Source organism: Eutrigla gurnardus (assembly GCF_963514095.1).
Source record: "Eutrigla gurnardus genome assembly, chromosome: 9".
NCBI lineage: Eukaryota > Metazoa > Chordata > Actinopteri > Perciformes > Triglidae > Eutrigla > Eutrigla gurnardus.
Window position 1 is genome coordinate 5217173 of NC_139923.1, and position 13460 is coordinate 5230632.

At 41.8% G+C, this 13460-nt stretch overlaps 1 protein-coding gene across 1 annotated transcript; it reads right to left on the reverse strand.

Annotated features, from left to right (window-relative positions):
- Positions 1-1029: 1029 nt before the first annotated feature.
- calml4b (calmodulin-like 4b) lies at positions 1030-13109 on the reverse strand. Its single transcript, XM_084018431.1, has 5 exons — positions 13028-13109; positions 12897-12927; positions 11374-11514; positions 4262-4450; positions 1030-1359 (listed from the first exon to the last, which is right to left on the reverse strand). Exons 1-5 carry the CDS (start codon positions 13028-13030, stop codon positions 1262-1264), a joined length of 462 nt encoding a protein of 153 aa, XP_083874557.1. The 5' UTR covers positions 13031-13109; the 3' UTR covers positions 1030-1261.
- Between the last annotated feature and the right edge of the window lie 351 nt (positions 13110-13460).

Sequence of the window (13460 nt, forward strand, 5' to 3'; positions counted from 1 at the left end):
TTGTCTTCGTCTTCTTCTGTCCATAGCGTTTACTTTACTCACTGTAAGCCAACACCGACCGGACTAGACAGCGCATCACTGTCCCTTCCTGCAATTAGCTCTCGTGTTCCCGTGTGAGATCTCGCGTGACATTTATGTGCTTCAGATGTCAGATTGTATACAAACCATCCCGACGTTTTACCCACTGTTATTAACTTATATTTGGCCAAACTGCCACTAATTTAAAAGTATACTCGTTTTATTCTGGGCGAAATCTTCAGTGGTCTCCCTCGTTTTGCATTGCGTTCGGTAATCGACACTTACGGACTATCCTTCGCAAGGAGCTGGTAGGGGAAGAATTGGTGAGTGTTCTTAACTGTCTTCTGTTATAAACTTCGGGTTCATGAACTGAGTTGTTGGTGCTTCGTTTTATGTGTAGACACCCAGAGCAAGCTGCTGACGAGGTTTGGCGCTGTTTTGAGCAATGTTAGTGGTTTAAAAATGCGATTTTGAAAGCGTGTGGCTGTATGCCCCATGCTAACCCACTGTTTGCGATTTTGGACTCTAGCTCCGACCCGTGCTAGCTCTGAACTGCGTGATGAGCGAAAATTACTTCCTCCACGGCTTAGTTGATGTATTTTCATTCAGAAAATTGCTTTATTTTCAATTTCCGCCAAACTTACACTTTAAATATTAGCTGTGGGAAAAAGCTATAGAGCATGGCATTGCGATATTTTGCGTGTCAATATTGTATCAATAACGGATGCCAAGTATCGATCATTTATTATAAAGTATTATAACTGCAATAATATTGGAAATAAAATGTAAGCCTTTTGATAACAATTGCTTTTTCAGTCCACCAGATGGTGGAGTTTGTTCTGTTACGGTCACAGGTAAAGGCCAAAACAAAGATGTGTTGGTCAGTAAGATTAACTGAGTGAAAACTTTATCTATTAAAATGATTTTGACAAACTGCATAATTTGCAGAAAAAAAATGGTAATAAAACGCAATAAATCCAAAATGTTTAAAATCACAATAAGATTAGATAATCAACATCCATGGCATCATTGTTTAAGATTGAGGCTAAAGCTAACAGGTAAAAACAGACATAAGGAATATATAAAGACACACAGATATTAGATTTATGCTTCATTTGTTTATTCAAACAATAGGTTTTAAACAACAACACTTTATTAACTGAACTTAACATACTGCGACTCCTTCTCCTTCATGAAGACTAATGTGTTGAGAAGCAGCTTGTTGATGATGTCGTTTGTGATGTCAGCGCTTTGCAGAGCAGCGAGTCACCGCTTTAGCAAACTGCTCACAGTGGACCCGCCCATCCGCTCCAACTCCCGCCTCCTTCAGCAGCCCGTCCACTGACAACACAGAGACACGCCTGTCAATCATTTCAGGGATCAGTATAATCTCACTCTTAAATCAACGACCATCATATTTGACTTGAGCATTAATTATGTGACATGATTTTTTTTTATTGCTGCTCGTGTTATAAGAAATAAATGTTTGATCTGCTTTAATGGAAAAATGTACATTTTCCAAGTAAATCTAACTGCAACACATTGGGCCCTAGTTTCGTGGCGCAGCGCAGGGCGGCGCAGGGTGGCGGAGCCGGCGCAATGCAAGTTTCGACCCGCGCAGCCTTGCGCACCGTCAGTTTGGCAGTTTGGTGGATTGCCTGCGCCAAGATGGGTGTGGCGGCGCAGCAGGGGGAGGCGTCACAGATTCAGCTTGGCGTAGCGGAAGTTTCGTGGCAAAAAGCCTCGCCGAGACTGCGCTGAAAGCTCGCCAGCTCTGACATGGTCTACTTTCGGCGCAAGGCGTAAATAAAGTCCATTCATTCAATGCGAATCACAGCTGGCGGAGTGGAAGTTTGGCTGACGGCGCGCAGTGCGCACACGTCACCGAGACCTCACAGGCAGGTTTCCACAGTTCCAGGCACATTTAAATGCAATAAACAATCACAACAAACACTATTTAATGCAACTAATTGAATCAACACGTGAATTTATATCTATATAGATTGTCCCGTCACATCTGACGTCAGATCAAAGGCGGATGGCACGCGTAACGGAAACTCAGCCTCTCGGACCAAAACATCTCCCTCTCTCACTCCTGTTTTTTATAATATCGGCATTGTTATTATTATGATACGCGCGCACAGCGCGTGATGCGCGTGGTGGGAGCGGCGGGGCTGCTTCTGTCATCGGGTTGTCAAGTGACGGAACTTGCACTGAACCTCCCCTAACGCATTAAAGGTGAGGAGAGGAGCTCATTTGATTGGTGAAGATCTGAATCGGCTGTGTTAATCCCAGTCCACGCCTCGTCGGTGCGTGTCCACAGGGGCGATTTTAAACGCGTGTGGACGCGCCGCTTCCCAGTATTGCAGGCTTGGCGGGCTGCCACTAGAGGATGATTGACAGGCGCTCTCCTTTAAACAACACTTTTTTGCGAGCGTTCGCGAGCGTTCCCGAGGCGGCGAGTCGAGCCCGGCGCCTCTGATTAGCATAAAGTAGATTCGACTTCAACTTTAGGCAAATGAGGAGCGGCCAACTCGCGGGCCGTCTCTCGACATTCGCCGCGACGCTACCAGAATGCATTGCACAGCTTTTCACATAGACAATGAATGGGATGCGGGGAAACACCGCTGCCTGTGGACACGCACCACGCCTTCTTCTCCTCCCTCTTTCCCACGTGCGCCGGTGGGCGAGACGGGAGGTGTGCCTGCGCGAGCCTGCGCGGTGCACGAAACTTGCAAAGTCCAGGCGGACACACCCTGTCGGCGCGGCGCAGGTGCGCTGAAAGCTGACTGCGCCTGGTCTACGAAACTAGGGCCCATCGTTTAAAGGCCTCTGTTGAAAGGCCACCTGTCTGGATGGAAAAAGTTACACTCTTATCAATGATTTATGGTGACCTCATCGCACCATTGCTCTACACTTCCACCTGAGCCGAGGTTGAATCAGCCAGAACAAGTGTGAACACCTGTGTGGCTACACAAGGCCTTGAAGTAATGCAACATGGTGCAATAAAGGGCTTTATTGTTACAAAGTTATATGGAGATTTTCTGCATTGATTTCTGTGTGATTGTTTAATTGAGTGCTTTCACATATTAGTCCTCTTCATGTAACCAAACTCTGTCTGAGACATAACTCTGGAATAAAAAGTGGACCAATAGAAAAAGTATTACTTTTGTGTTCATGGTGTGAGTTCACAGAGTGTAAGTTTGAAAGCGGACTCAATTCTACTTTTGGTCTTTTTTTTCTGTTCACACTAAACCTTCATCACTCTGCTGGTCAATGACATGTTTTAGTGTCACTTCCACATAGGTCTCTCATCTATTCACATTTATTCAATATCTCTTTTATATAAACATAGAAACTTCTCCCTTTATTCAAGTTTCTCTCCAAAATCTTAATTTTATGCATTACATTTGAACACATCATGATAATGTTATATTTTTTGCCAAATGCTGTTTGTTACTGAATTGAGTTTGAATGCGTCAATTAACAATAGCTGTTAGCTGGCCACAGTGTGGATTGATGACTAGAAAGTGTTAATGCCATAAATACTATTATATAGTTTATATATCGTATGTCCTAATGACGGTTGATCCAGACCAGACTATGTGGAGAAACCAGAGTGTGTCTATTGTACAAACAACAAGGTCTCTGCTGCGTCTATGACCTTATTTGAAGTGTTAATGGAGCAGCTACAATGTTAGCATAGCCTAGCACCCATCAACCCAGACTCCATTCAGAAAACAAGCATTTTTAAATTTGTCCTTTTGCAGACAGATCTAACAGAGCATGAAGTTGGACTTTGTACAAATCATTATGAAGTTATTTCAGCATCCTTTTTATCCATTTATTACAATTAAATCACAGTATTTATTTTGGCTTCATCCAGCTGTAGTAAACAAGCTGATGCGTGTCTTGCTAGATACAGTGAAATCCACCAAGCACATCTGGATGATGTTATGAACTTGAAGCCATTTGGTTTCCTGGTGTATCTGGGACTTCACAACATGTAAAAAGCAGCAATAGTGGTTATTTCAGCCATGACTGTTGGTGCCTTTATGGAGGTAAGCCCAGCTTCCTGAAGCAAATAAACAAATTATCCCATGATCAAACTCGCCTGAGCAAGATGAACATTTGCTTTGTGTTTTGTGTGAACACACCATAACATTTTGTGGATCTCCACACAGGAGGATTACAATGAAGTTAGAGAAAAGGAAAGCAGAAAGGAGAGATAACAATGTGTCACCCTCTTGGTCAGTCAGCTTCTCTCCCAGCCCTGTGAGTTTGGCTCTCAGCTCCGAGGCCAGGATGAAGCCCTTCTTCTCCTTGTCAGCCATCCTCATGGCCTCCAGGATCTCCTCCTCCGGCGCTTCCTGCTGGAGCTGCCGGTGCATGACGCTCAGGAAGGTGGAGAAGTCCAGCTCTCCGCCCCAATCTGCAGGAAGACATCTGCTGTTACTGGACCGGTCATCTGTAACATCGCCAGATAGGATGGAACTTTATTGATTTTCATTGATCTTGGCAGCAGAAATGAGGAAAAGTTAAGAGGGAGAAGATGATATGAAATAAGTTGTTCAAACAGCAAAGCAGTAAAAGCGAATGTAAAGAGGGTGAAGTTAGATAAGCCTGTGACAGTTTAAACATGTTAAATAAACTAGATCATTGGAAACTGTGCTGTTAATTACACAGAATTTCCCTTCAGACTTACTTAAACACAGATTAAAAAAAGACAAGAGAAAATCAAACATCAGTGGCCTCTATGTCTACAGGCAGACATATTAAAACCATGCCAATGGAAAACTATATACATATATACAGTATATATATATATATATATATATATATATATATATATATATATATATATATATATATATATATATATATATATATCTGTTCCCTACTTCCCTACCTACGCATGGTGTCTTTTAAAAAATATGCGGTAACACTTTCCATGAAAGTCATGCATATAATGCACCATAAGCACATTTATAACACATTATTATGCATTTATAAGGCATTTATAAGGCATTATAAAAGGCAGTATAAATGTTTATAATCATGCACGACATCTAATAACAAGGTTTATAAAGTATTATAAGTGGTTGACATAATGTATTATACTGTAAGAGTCCTGGGTTACACAGCACATTATAACTACCAACCTTTAGCCAGTTATAAAGACAATATCAACAGCTTATACACAATTATATATCCGTGGCAATGAGGATCACATGCAGAATTTAATCAAATGTATGAATATAGGCTGAATGAATGTAAAATAATGGTTGCAGTGTAAATAATGACAGCAGGCTACTTCACTGGATGCTACATGTAATGAGCAATGGGATAACTGTCATGAACACATCGCTTTCCAAACGGAGTCACTTTCATGCAACCGGATCATGCCTGCTTACTTCAGCCAGCTTCATCCCTAATCTAGGTTGTATGCAATAGCCTCCAGCAGGAGAAGTTCGGGGTGATTTGTATTTTTTTCTTTGTAATTGTGTTTTTCTAATTAAATTGTCTGCTTCCTAAAAAGTGAGAGCCAGCGGGGCAGCAGGTAGAGCATGACAGGAACAGAGTGTAGAGCCGCAGAGAGATTTTAATATCTAACTCTGGGAATTATATATATATATATATATATATATATATATATATATATACACATTCATATACCAGGTAACATATTTCCATAATATCTGCCAATTAGGTTGAACTTTTCGGAGGGAGGGGCAGGAGGTCAAACAGAGCGTTTCACAGATAAGCTGAGAAGAGCTGCTGCTGATGGGAAAATAAATGAAAGCATGGAAACATGTTCTAGCAGCAACCTGAAATACAAGTATGCACCAGAAAAGCAGCATTTGGTTGTCTTTAAAGCTCCTGCTGTGAAACCACAGCGAGGACAGATGAAGACAGCGTATGCTGAGACGCCATGATGAGGATGAGGATGGAGAAGAGCTGAAAGAAGCTAAGAGAGGAGCTGTGATCTCAGCAGCTCTCCGTTCACATGTTAAATCATCATTTGCTTCAATGTGTCATTTGTAATTCTTGTCTTGTTATAAACCGCTGCAGTGACCCACGAGAATCGTTTAATATTTAACATCATGTGAGGTGATGAGGCGTGCTTTCATGCAGCACTTTCACCATGACTGGGTGTTAACATATGTTAGTGCTAAAATGATTAATTAAAAGCAAATAATAGTAATATTAGATGAATCATTCAAGTTGACAGGGTTCTGGTTTTGGATTCATGTGTATTAAATGTCTAGGTTTTAATTGTAGATCAAACAAAGAAGCATCTTGAATACATAATTTTGATCTCTGGTCTATTTGATTTAAAAATCAAGATGAATTCTCTTTTTAACCCTTTTAAAATCAAATCCCCAGTCATATCATGCACCTTTTTAACAGTATATCTAAAGGAAATAAAAAATAAATAAAAAACTCATTTGAACAATAATATCATGATATCCATCCACCAATTGATATTTAACTGTTATCAATAAGGGAGGTGTGTGGAGCCACAGTCCTCTGTTGCATAAATCATTACATTCCAAAACTTTTAGCGGTCCAATCAAATGTGAAGGATTTGATTTGGATCCCACTCATAACAGTACACCGCTCAAATATTCACTTTCACTGGGGAATACTCCCAGTGGAGAACATCTGTTTCACTGGGACTTTATGTAGAATCTGGAGTCATAGTATCATTTTGCTGGAAAAGCGTTCTGCCAGCTATTAGTGCTTTACAGTAACAACATTTTTACAGTGATATTTTTCTGACGTCATAGACTAAATAACATATTTATTGAGGGGCTGCACGGTGGTGTAGTGGGTAGCACTGTCACCTCACAGCGAGAGGGTCCCGGGTTCGATTCCGAGGTCGGCCTGGGCTCCTTCTGTGTGGAGTTTGCATGTTCTCCCCGTGTAAGCGTAGGTTCTCTCTGGGTCCTCCGGCTTCCTCCCACAGACCAAAGACATGCAGGATGGAGATAGGTTGATTGATGACTCTAAATTGGCTGTAGGTGTGAAAGTGAGTGTCTGTCTCTACATGTTGGCCCTGTGATAGACTGGCGACCTGTCTAGGGTGAACCCTGCCTTCGCCCAATGACAGCTGGGATAAGCTCCAGCCCCCCCGCGACCCTGAATACAGGATAAGTGGTAGACAATGGATGGATGGATGGATATTTATTGAGACAGCACTTAAAAATAAATAAATAAACACTTAAAGTGCAAAGTAAATTTAAATAAAAACTACAATGACACAAAATCATTGAAGCTAGTGTGATGAAAGTATGTTTTAAAGTTAGATTTAAAAAGAGCCACTTTGTAAAATTAAAATAAAAAAAAACAAAAAAACAGTAGTTAGTTGCAGCTAAAGTTAGTAAAACATGTTGAACTGTGACAGAATATTTGTCTCATTCTGTGTCAGACTCTTGTGGCTGACATCACATGTTAACATTAGCATTTATCATTTTTGTCATTGAGCATTTAATAAAAAAATAAGCTCATAACTGTATTTGTCAACTCGCAATCGCGCCAGTTTTCTTTAATGGGCTGTAAACGGCATTCTAAGTTCTCGAGGGAAATTACATGACCGTCTGAAAGACTTGGTTGACGTGGTTAACTGCTTGGTTAAACATTATGGTTTGCCTTAAAGCAATTCTTACCTTTCTGGCATTTTTACACTTTCCTTTTGTTATCTTAAAATGCTCCTAATAAGTGTATGGCACACCAAAATGTAAAATAAATCCATCAGGTGTTGAAACTCATCAATATTTAGTTCTCATATATTTCTGGTAAAAGTCTGACCAATCATTTTATTCGGACTGAATAAACTGATTGGCCGAGCTTCCTGCCGTCATCCGTCGCAGCTTCGCGGTCACGGATTGCGAGTTGCGCGCCTCTCTAGCAGAGCGGCAGAGCGGTCTGTGACAGATAGTAAGGAGGGCGAAGAACTGACAATGACCGACCAAGGCCAGCCGCCACTTCCACCCCAGCTGCTCCCACAGAGCTAACTATTAGCAAAAAGAAGACTATTTCACAAAAAGCTGCACTAAAGAAAACACTTGATGCGTCAAGAGGCAAGACGCAAGTCAACATCGGCTCTGCTTTTCAGCGATGGCGGAGGCTAACGCAGCTTCATCCGGAGCTCAAAACAGATGGGATGGACGCAGAGTTTCTGCTGGACAGGTACTTTTAGTTTTTTTGCTTAATCCTAGAGCGCAACATTACATGTACATATCAGTGACTATAGTTCTGTAATACTGTTATTTGTGCAAGGAAGATTAGCTTTAGCGCTAGCATTAGCATCGGTGCTAACTTCACTGATAGTGTAAACAAAACCTGGCTGTGTGAAGTCAGTTTGTTTACACTACCAGTGACGTAGCTTCAGCGTCAGCACCAGCACTAACAGTAGTAGTAGTAGTGTAAACAAACTGACTTGTCACAGCCTGGTTTGTTTACACTACCAATGACGTTAGCTTCAGCGTTAGCATCAACGCTAACGTTGTAGTAGTAGTGTAAACAAACTGACTTGTCCCAGCCTGGTTTGTTTACACTGCCAATGACATTAGCTTCAGTGTTAGCATCAACGCTAATGTAGTAGTAGTAGTGTAAACAAACTGACTTGTCACAGCCTGAGGGGTATTCCACCAAACTCGCTAATTAAAGCGGCGCTTACCTGGTTAAACAAACAGGTGATGAAATACGATAATTACGAGAATAACGTTAATAGTAGTTCGTCAGACTACAATGGTAACTAAACGTTAGGAGGGCATTTTATTTTATTCCACATATAGAATTGAATATTATTTCATTAATGTTTTTTAAGTTTTCACTTACCGGTGCCTCTGAATCTGACTCCATTGACCCGTTTCACTAGCGTTATCACATTCACCGCATGCGTCGTCTGAGGAGGGAGCGTCAGAGGTCAGACAGGGGTAAAGGTACGTGTCCACAGGGGCGATTTTAAACACGAGTGGACGCGCCGCTTCCCAGTATTGCACGCTTGGTGGACTGCCACGAGAGGATGATTGACAGGCGCTCTCCTTCATACAATCACGCGTACAGTTCATGGCTGCACCTGATTGGACGATCGCTTTCACAGCTGTCCTGTCTGCTCCGGAGTTCACGCAGACCAACATGGCGGCTCGTTTGGAAACTTTCTCTTATTCTACGAAAATAGTTCACCGAAAGGTGTTTCCGAAAACATTTTAAGCGAGAAATAAGCTATGCAGTTGCTGAATCTGTCTTTATTTTAGATCGACAACATTCAGTCTAGAAGATTTTCGCGAGAGCGTTCGCGAGAGCGTTCGCGAGGCGGCGAGTCGAGCCCGGCGCCTCTGATTAGCATAAAGTAGATTCGACTTCAACTTTATGCAAATGAGGAGCGACCAACTCGCGCGCCGTCTCTCGACATTCGCCGCGACGCTACCAGAATGCATTGCACGGCTTTTCACATCGACAATGAATGGGACGCGGGGAAACACCGCTGCCTGAGGACAGGCACCTTAAGAGGGTGGGGCTTTGGAGGGAGGCGGGATTGTTCATGTTCAATTTTTTTCTAAGTGCTGTGTGAAATGCCAGAAAAGTAAGAATTGCTTTAAAATAAGTGTATTTGTTGGATGTAACTCTAAAAACGTCACATTGACTTTTTGTTTCACACAGAACTTGAAAAGCAGTCTCCTGGGTCTCATCCCAAAATAAGAAATTCAATAAAACCAACAGTAATTCAAAAACCATAGTTGTTATTGGGCTGCCTCTGATAGAATTAAAAGTGAAAAAAGGTTGGATTTTAAACTTGATTTAAAATAGTCGAAAAACAAGAATTAATGTGAGATGGATGGAGCAACTGAAAGAGGTCAGTGACCTCTGGTGTTGGGGAGTGTAGCTGTGACGATGACCTGGGGACAGAATATGGAGTTAGCAGGTCTGTAAGTATGACTCTCTCAATCAGACATCGATGGACACGTCTCAGGGAGATCGAGGACGGCTTTTTGATTGATGACCAAAGATTTCAGCCTCAATTCTCTCCATGTAAAAGGCCAGAGAGAAAGAGAGAGAGATGGTTGGAGCACTTTGATGGATGTGAAAGTCTCCTGTTTGATTCATCGCAACGAACAAGAAAATATCCACTACTTCGTCAAAAGGTTCAACTCTAAGAAGTCTGCAGACGTAAAACATGTAGGAGAACTACGACTCCCAGTGTGCCTTTAAGCAAGAAACATCCATCCTTTAAATTGACACAAAATGTGAAGCCTAAACACAAAGACATGAATGGACCAACAGATGAAAATCCCTCAATTTTCCAGAAAGGCGTGTCACACTGTGTTTGCCAAAGCCGCTCAGCGTTGAGATTCTCCTCCTGTCGTCACTGACATTTCGGAATTAGAAATGAAGGAAAGAAATGTTGTCTCCTGTGTCTGTGGTCCCCCAGAGGTCTGATAGTAGCTCACATTAGTCCAGAGACCAGACCAGAAACCAGAGACTGTCTGTGATAGAAACAACAACGAACTGCTGTATTTATGTCTAGATTAAGTTATTTTAAGGGTTGGTGGAGAAGCTGCAATGTTTGCTTGTAATCTTGCAGATAGACCTGACAAAGCATGACGTCACACTTTTAACAAATCACCATCCTTTTTATCTGTTGATTGCAATAAAATCACAGCAAAATAGCTTATGTTGCTAGAGAAAGGAAATACAGTGTTGTTAAATTCACCTCTGGATGATGTAATGAGCTCAGACAGGACAACGGTTGGTTTCCCGGTGTATTGTGGTCTTCCACATCATGTTAAAAATAGCAATAGTGGTTATTTCAGCCATGATTGATGAAACCTTGTTGGTGTGTACATTTGGAGTAGTAACAACACAGCGTTACTGATTTACTCCTGTCATAATTACGAGGCGGTGAAATAACTGATGCTGTCTCCTTTAAAGGTTGAGTAGATGATTCTATTCAGAAACACTTTCTCTTATATTACTTGAAATCCTCGTAACATACTGATAGCAATGAATAAATCAAATGTTCTGACATAAAAAAAATATAATAATAAAAAATAACCATGGCCATGGCAGGACTGTAAAAACCAATCTGTCCAATCAGGGCCGGAGAAAATAATTGGACGGCCTGCCTGTCTGTCAATACTTACTTGATTGCACTCTGCCGATGTCGAGCACTCGTTTGGCGTTCTGGGGGAACGGCTTTGAACAGAGGTCTGAACGAAGGGGGCGGGACTTTTTGACTTTTCAAAGTCAAAATCTCACTTTTGTTCAATGCAGTTGTTTTCTATTGCTGTGGATGAAGAAGAAATAGGACTACATAGTGTCAGGCAGGTGAGACGACCAGAGGTGTACCTATAGTGTGACTGAGCAGGTGTCGCTGGACCTCGGCAGGGGTGGGGTTTGACCCGAGGCATCGCATCACTGTGATTAGCTCCCGGGCCTCGATCTTCCCCTTCTGCTGGCGGTCATACAGAGAGAAACACTCCTTGAAGTCTGCAACACAACATAACAGTTTCATTAATTGGTCCACTAACGAGGGAGAACACTGCAGATGACAGCAGGTGACCACAGGGGGCAGAAGAGAAACACAACTACAGCAGAGGAGTCACAGTTTAGAGGTCACAGCCGATCCCAACTGACATTGGGCGGAGGCAGGGTTCACCTGGACAGGTCACCAATCTATCTAGAGGTCAGAGTGCACAAGTGATTTATAGGTTGGTATCAAAGATGGATGGAGACAATCTGAGAGGCAGAAGAGGAGGAGGAGGAGGAGGAGGAGGAGGAGGAGGAGGAGGAGTGGGTGTGAGAGGTGGTGGAGGAGTGGGTGTGAGAGGTGGTGGACCACAAGCACAAGAGGAGGAGCAGTACAGTGTGGATGATGTGAAAACAGTGTTTGATTCTGAGCATGTATAAAAATGTTTTTGGTGTGAGTGTTTTGAGGTTTTGGGATGTAGTCTGAAAACTGGGTTTTGTGTTTAAAGTGTGAAAGGGTTTAAAAAAATGTGTCTTTGTCTATGTGTATGTGTAGCAAATATAGACAAAAAGACCAAACAATCACAAAGGGACACAAAACAACTACAAAAAGACATTAAAAAAAATATAGAAAGGGACACCAAGCAGCCACAAACCGACTTAAAACGACTTCAACATAAAATGACTACAAAGAGGCGTAGAATGACTACAAAGAGAAACAACATGAATACAAAGAGACACAAAATGACTAGAAGGGACACAAAACAACTACAGACACAAAATCATATAAAGAAACAAAATGACTACAAAGAAACATAAAATGACTACAAAGAGAAAAAACAACTACAGAGAGACACAAAATGACTACAAAGAGACATAAAATGACTACAAAGAGACGTAGAATGACTACAAAGAGACAAAACAACAATAGAGAGACGTATATGACCATGTTCAGAGCTGTAAATACGACCAAACTGATGCAGTCGCTGCCAATCTATCTTCCAGGGACCACAAATACATTTAGCTGCTGAACTCTACAACTTCACAGAAACAAAGCTACAATAAATCCTCTGTCCTTTCAGGCAGTGACAATCAAGAGAATGAAGGTCTCCTCATTAGGCTAAAATCTGTGTTGGGCTACAGAACCTTTGTATTTGATCACATTAGCAGGTTGAGGAAGTCGGCCAACGGATCACGTGTGCTGCTTTGTACGGAGGCAGGCACACGGAAAACTCTGCAGTCCGATTAAACACCAGCAACGCTGTCAGGCTGGGACAGAGAAATAATCTCATAACAGCTGCAAAAAAAACTACTACTGCCCTGTAAGTATAAAAGTGTAAAAAAGCTGGTTTTTATTCCTCTAACTGAAAGCAGTTGATCCTGTGAAATGTATTGAGTCTTACCATTAATCTGATCCTGCGACAGGAACTTGGCCTGGGATGAAAGCATGAAAACACCATGAGTGAAAACTGAAAAGGCAGAAAGCAGGTTACATGTGAGATCCTCCAACAGGGCTCTGTTACTGTCATCTCACCATTGTTTCTGTGAGCGCAGGAATCCGATCCAGGCCTGTGTAAGACGAGGAACGTAATGGAAGTGGATGCAGGATCCTGGCTGAGAGTCCGTGAAGAGGCGATGTCCCAGAGGGGCGGGGCAGCATTTTTGCTTCACAGCCATTTGCATGTTTAATTATAACATTTCAGAAACTTAAAGAAATCTATAATTCATAAATGTCAGTAATCAACTGGAGAAGATCATCATTCTTTTTTCTTTTACCCTATTCACCTAGTAGTGTATTGTCTCACCTCAAAGTAAATTTTAATATAAAAATGACTTCCACAGACTTGTTTGAATCTAATTTATGATACAGCAGCAAAACATGTGCAAAGAGCAAATGGTTTAATTCCCTACAAGCCTCAGAAATAACACTGTTTAATTAATTTTATTCAGATGCCTTAAAACCCACA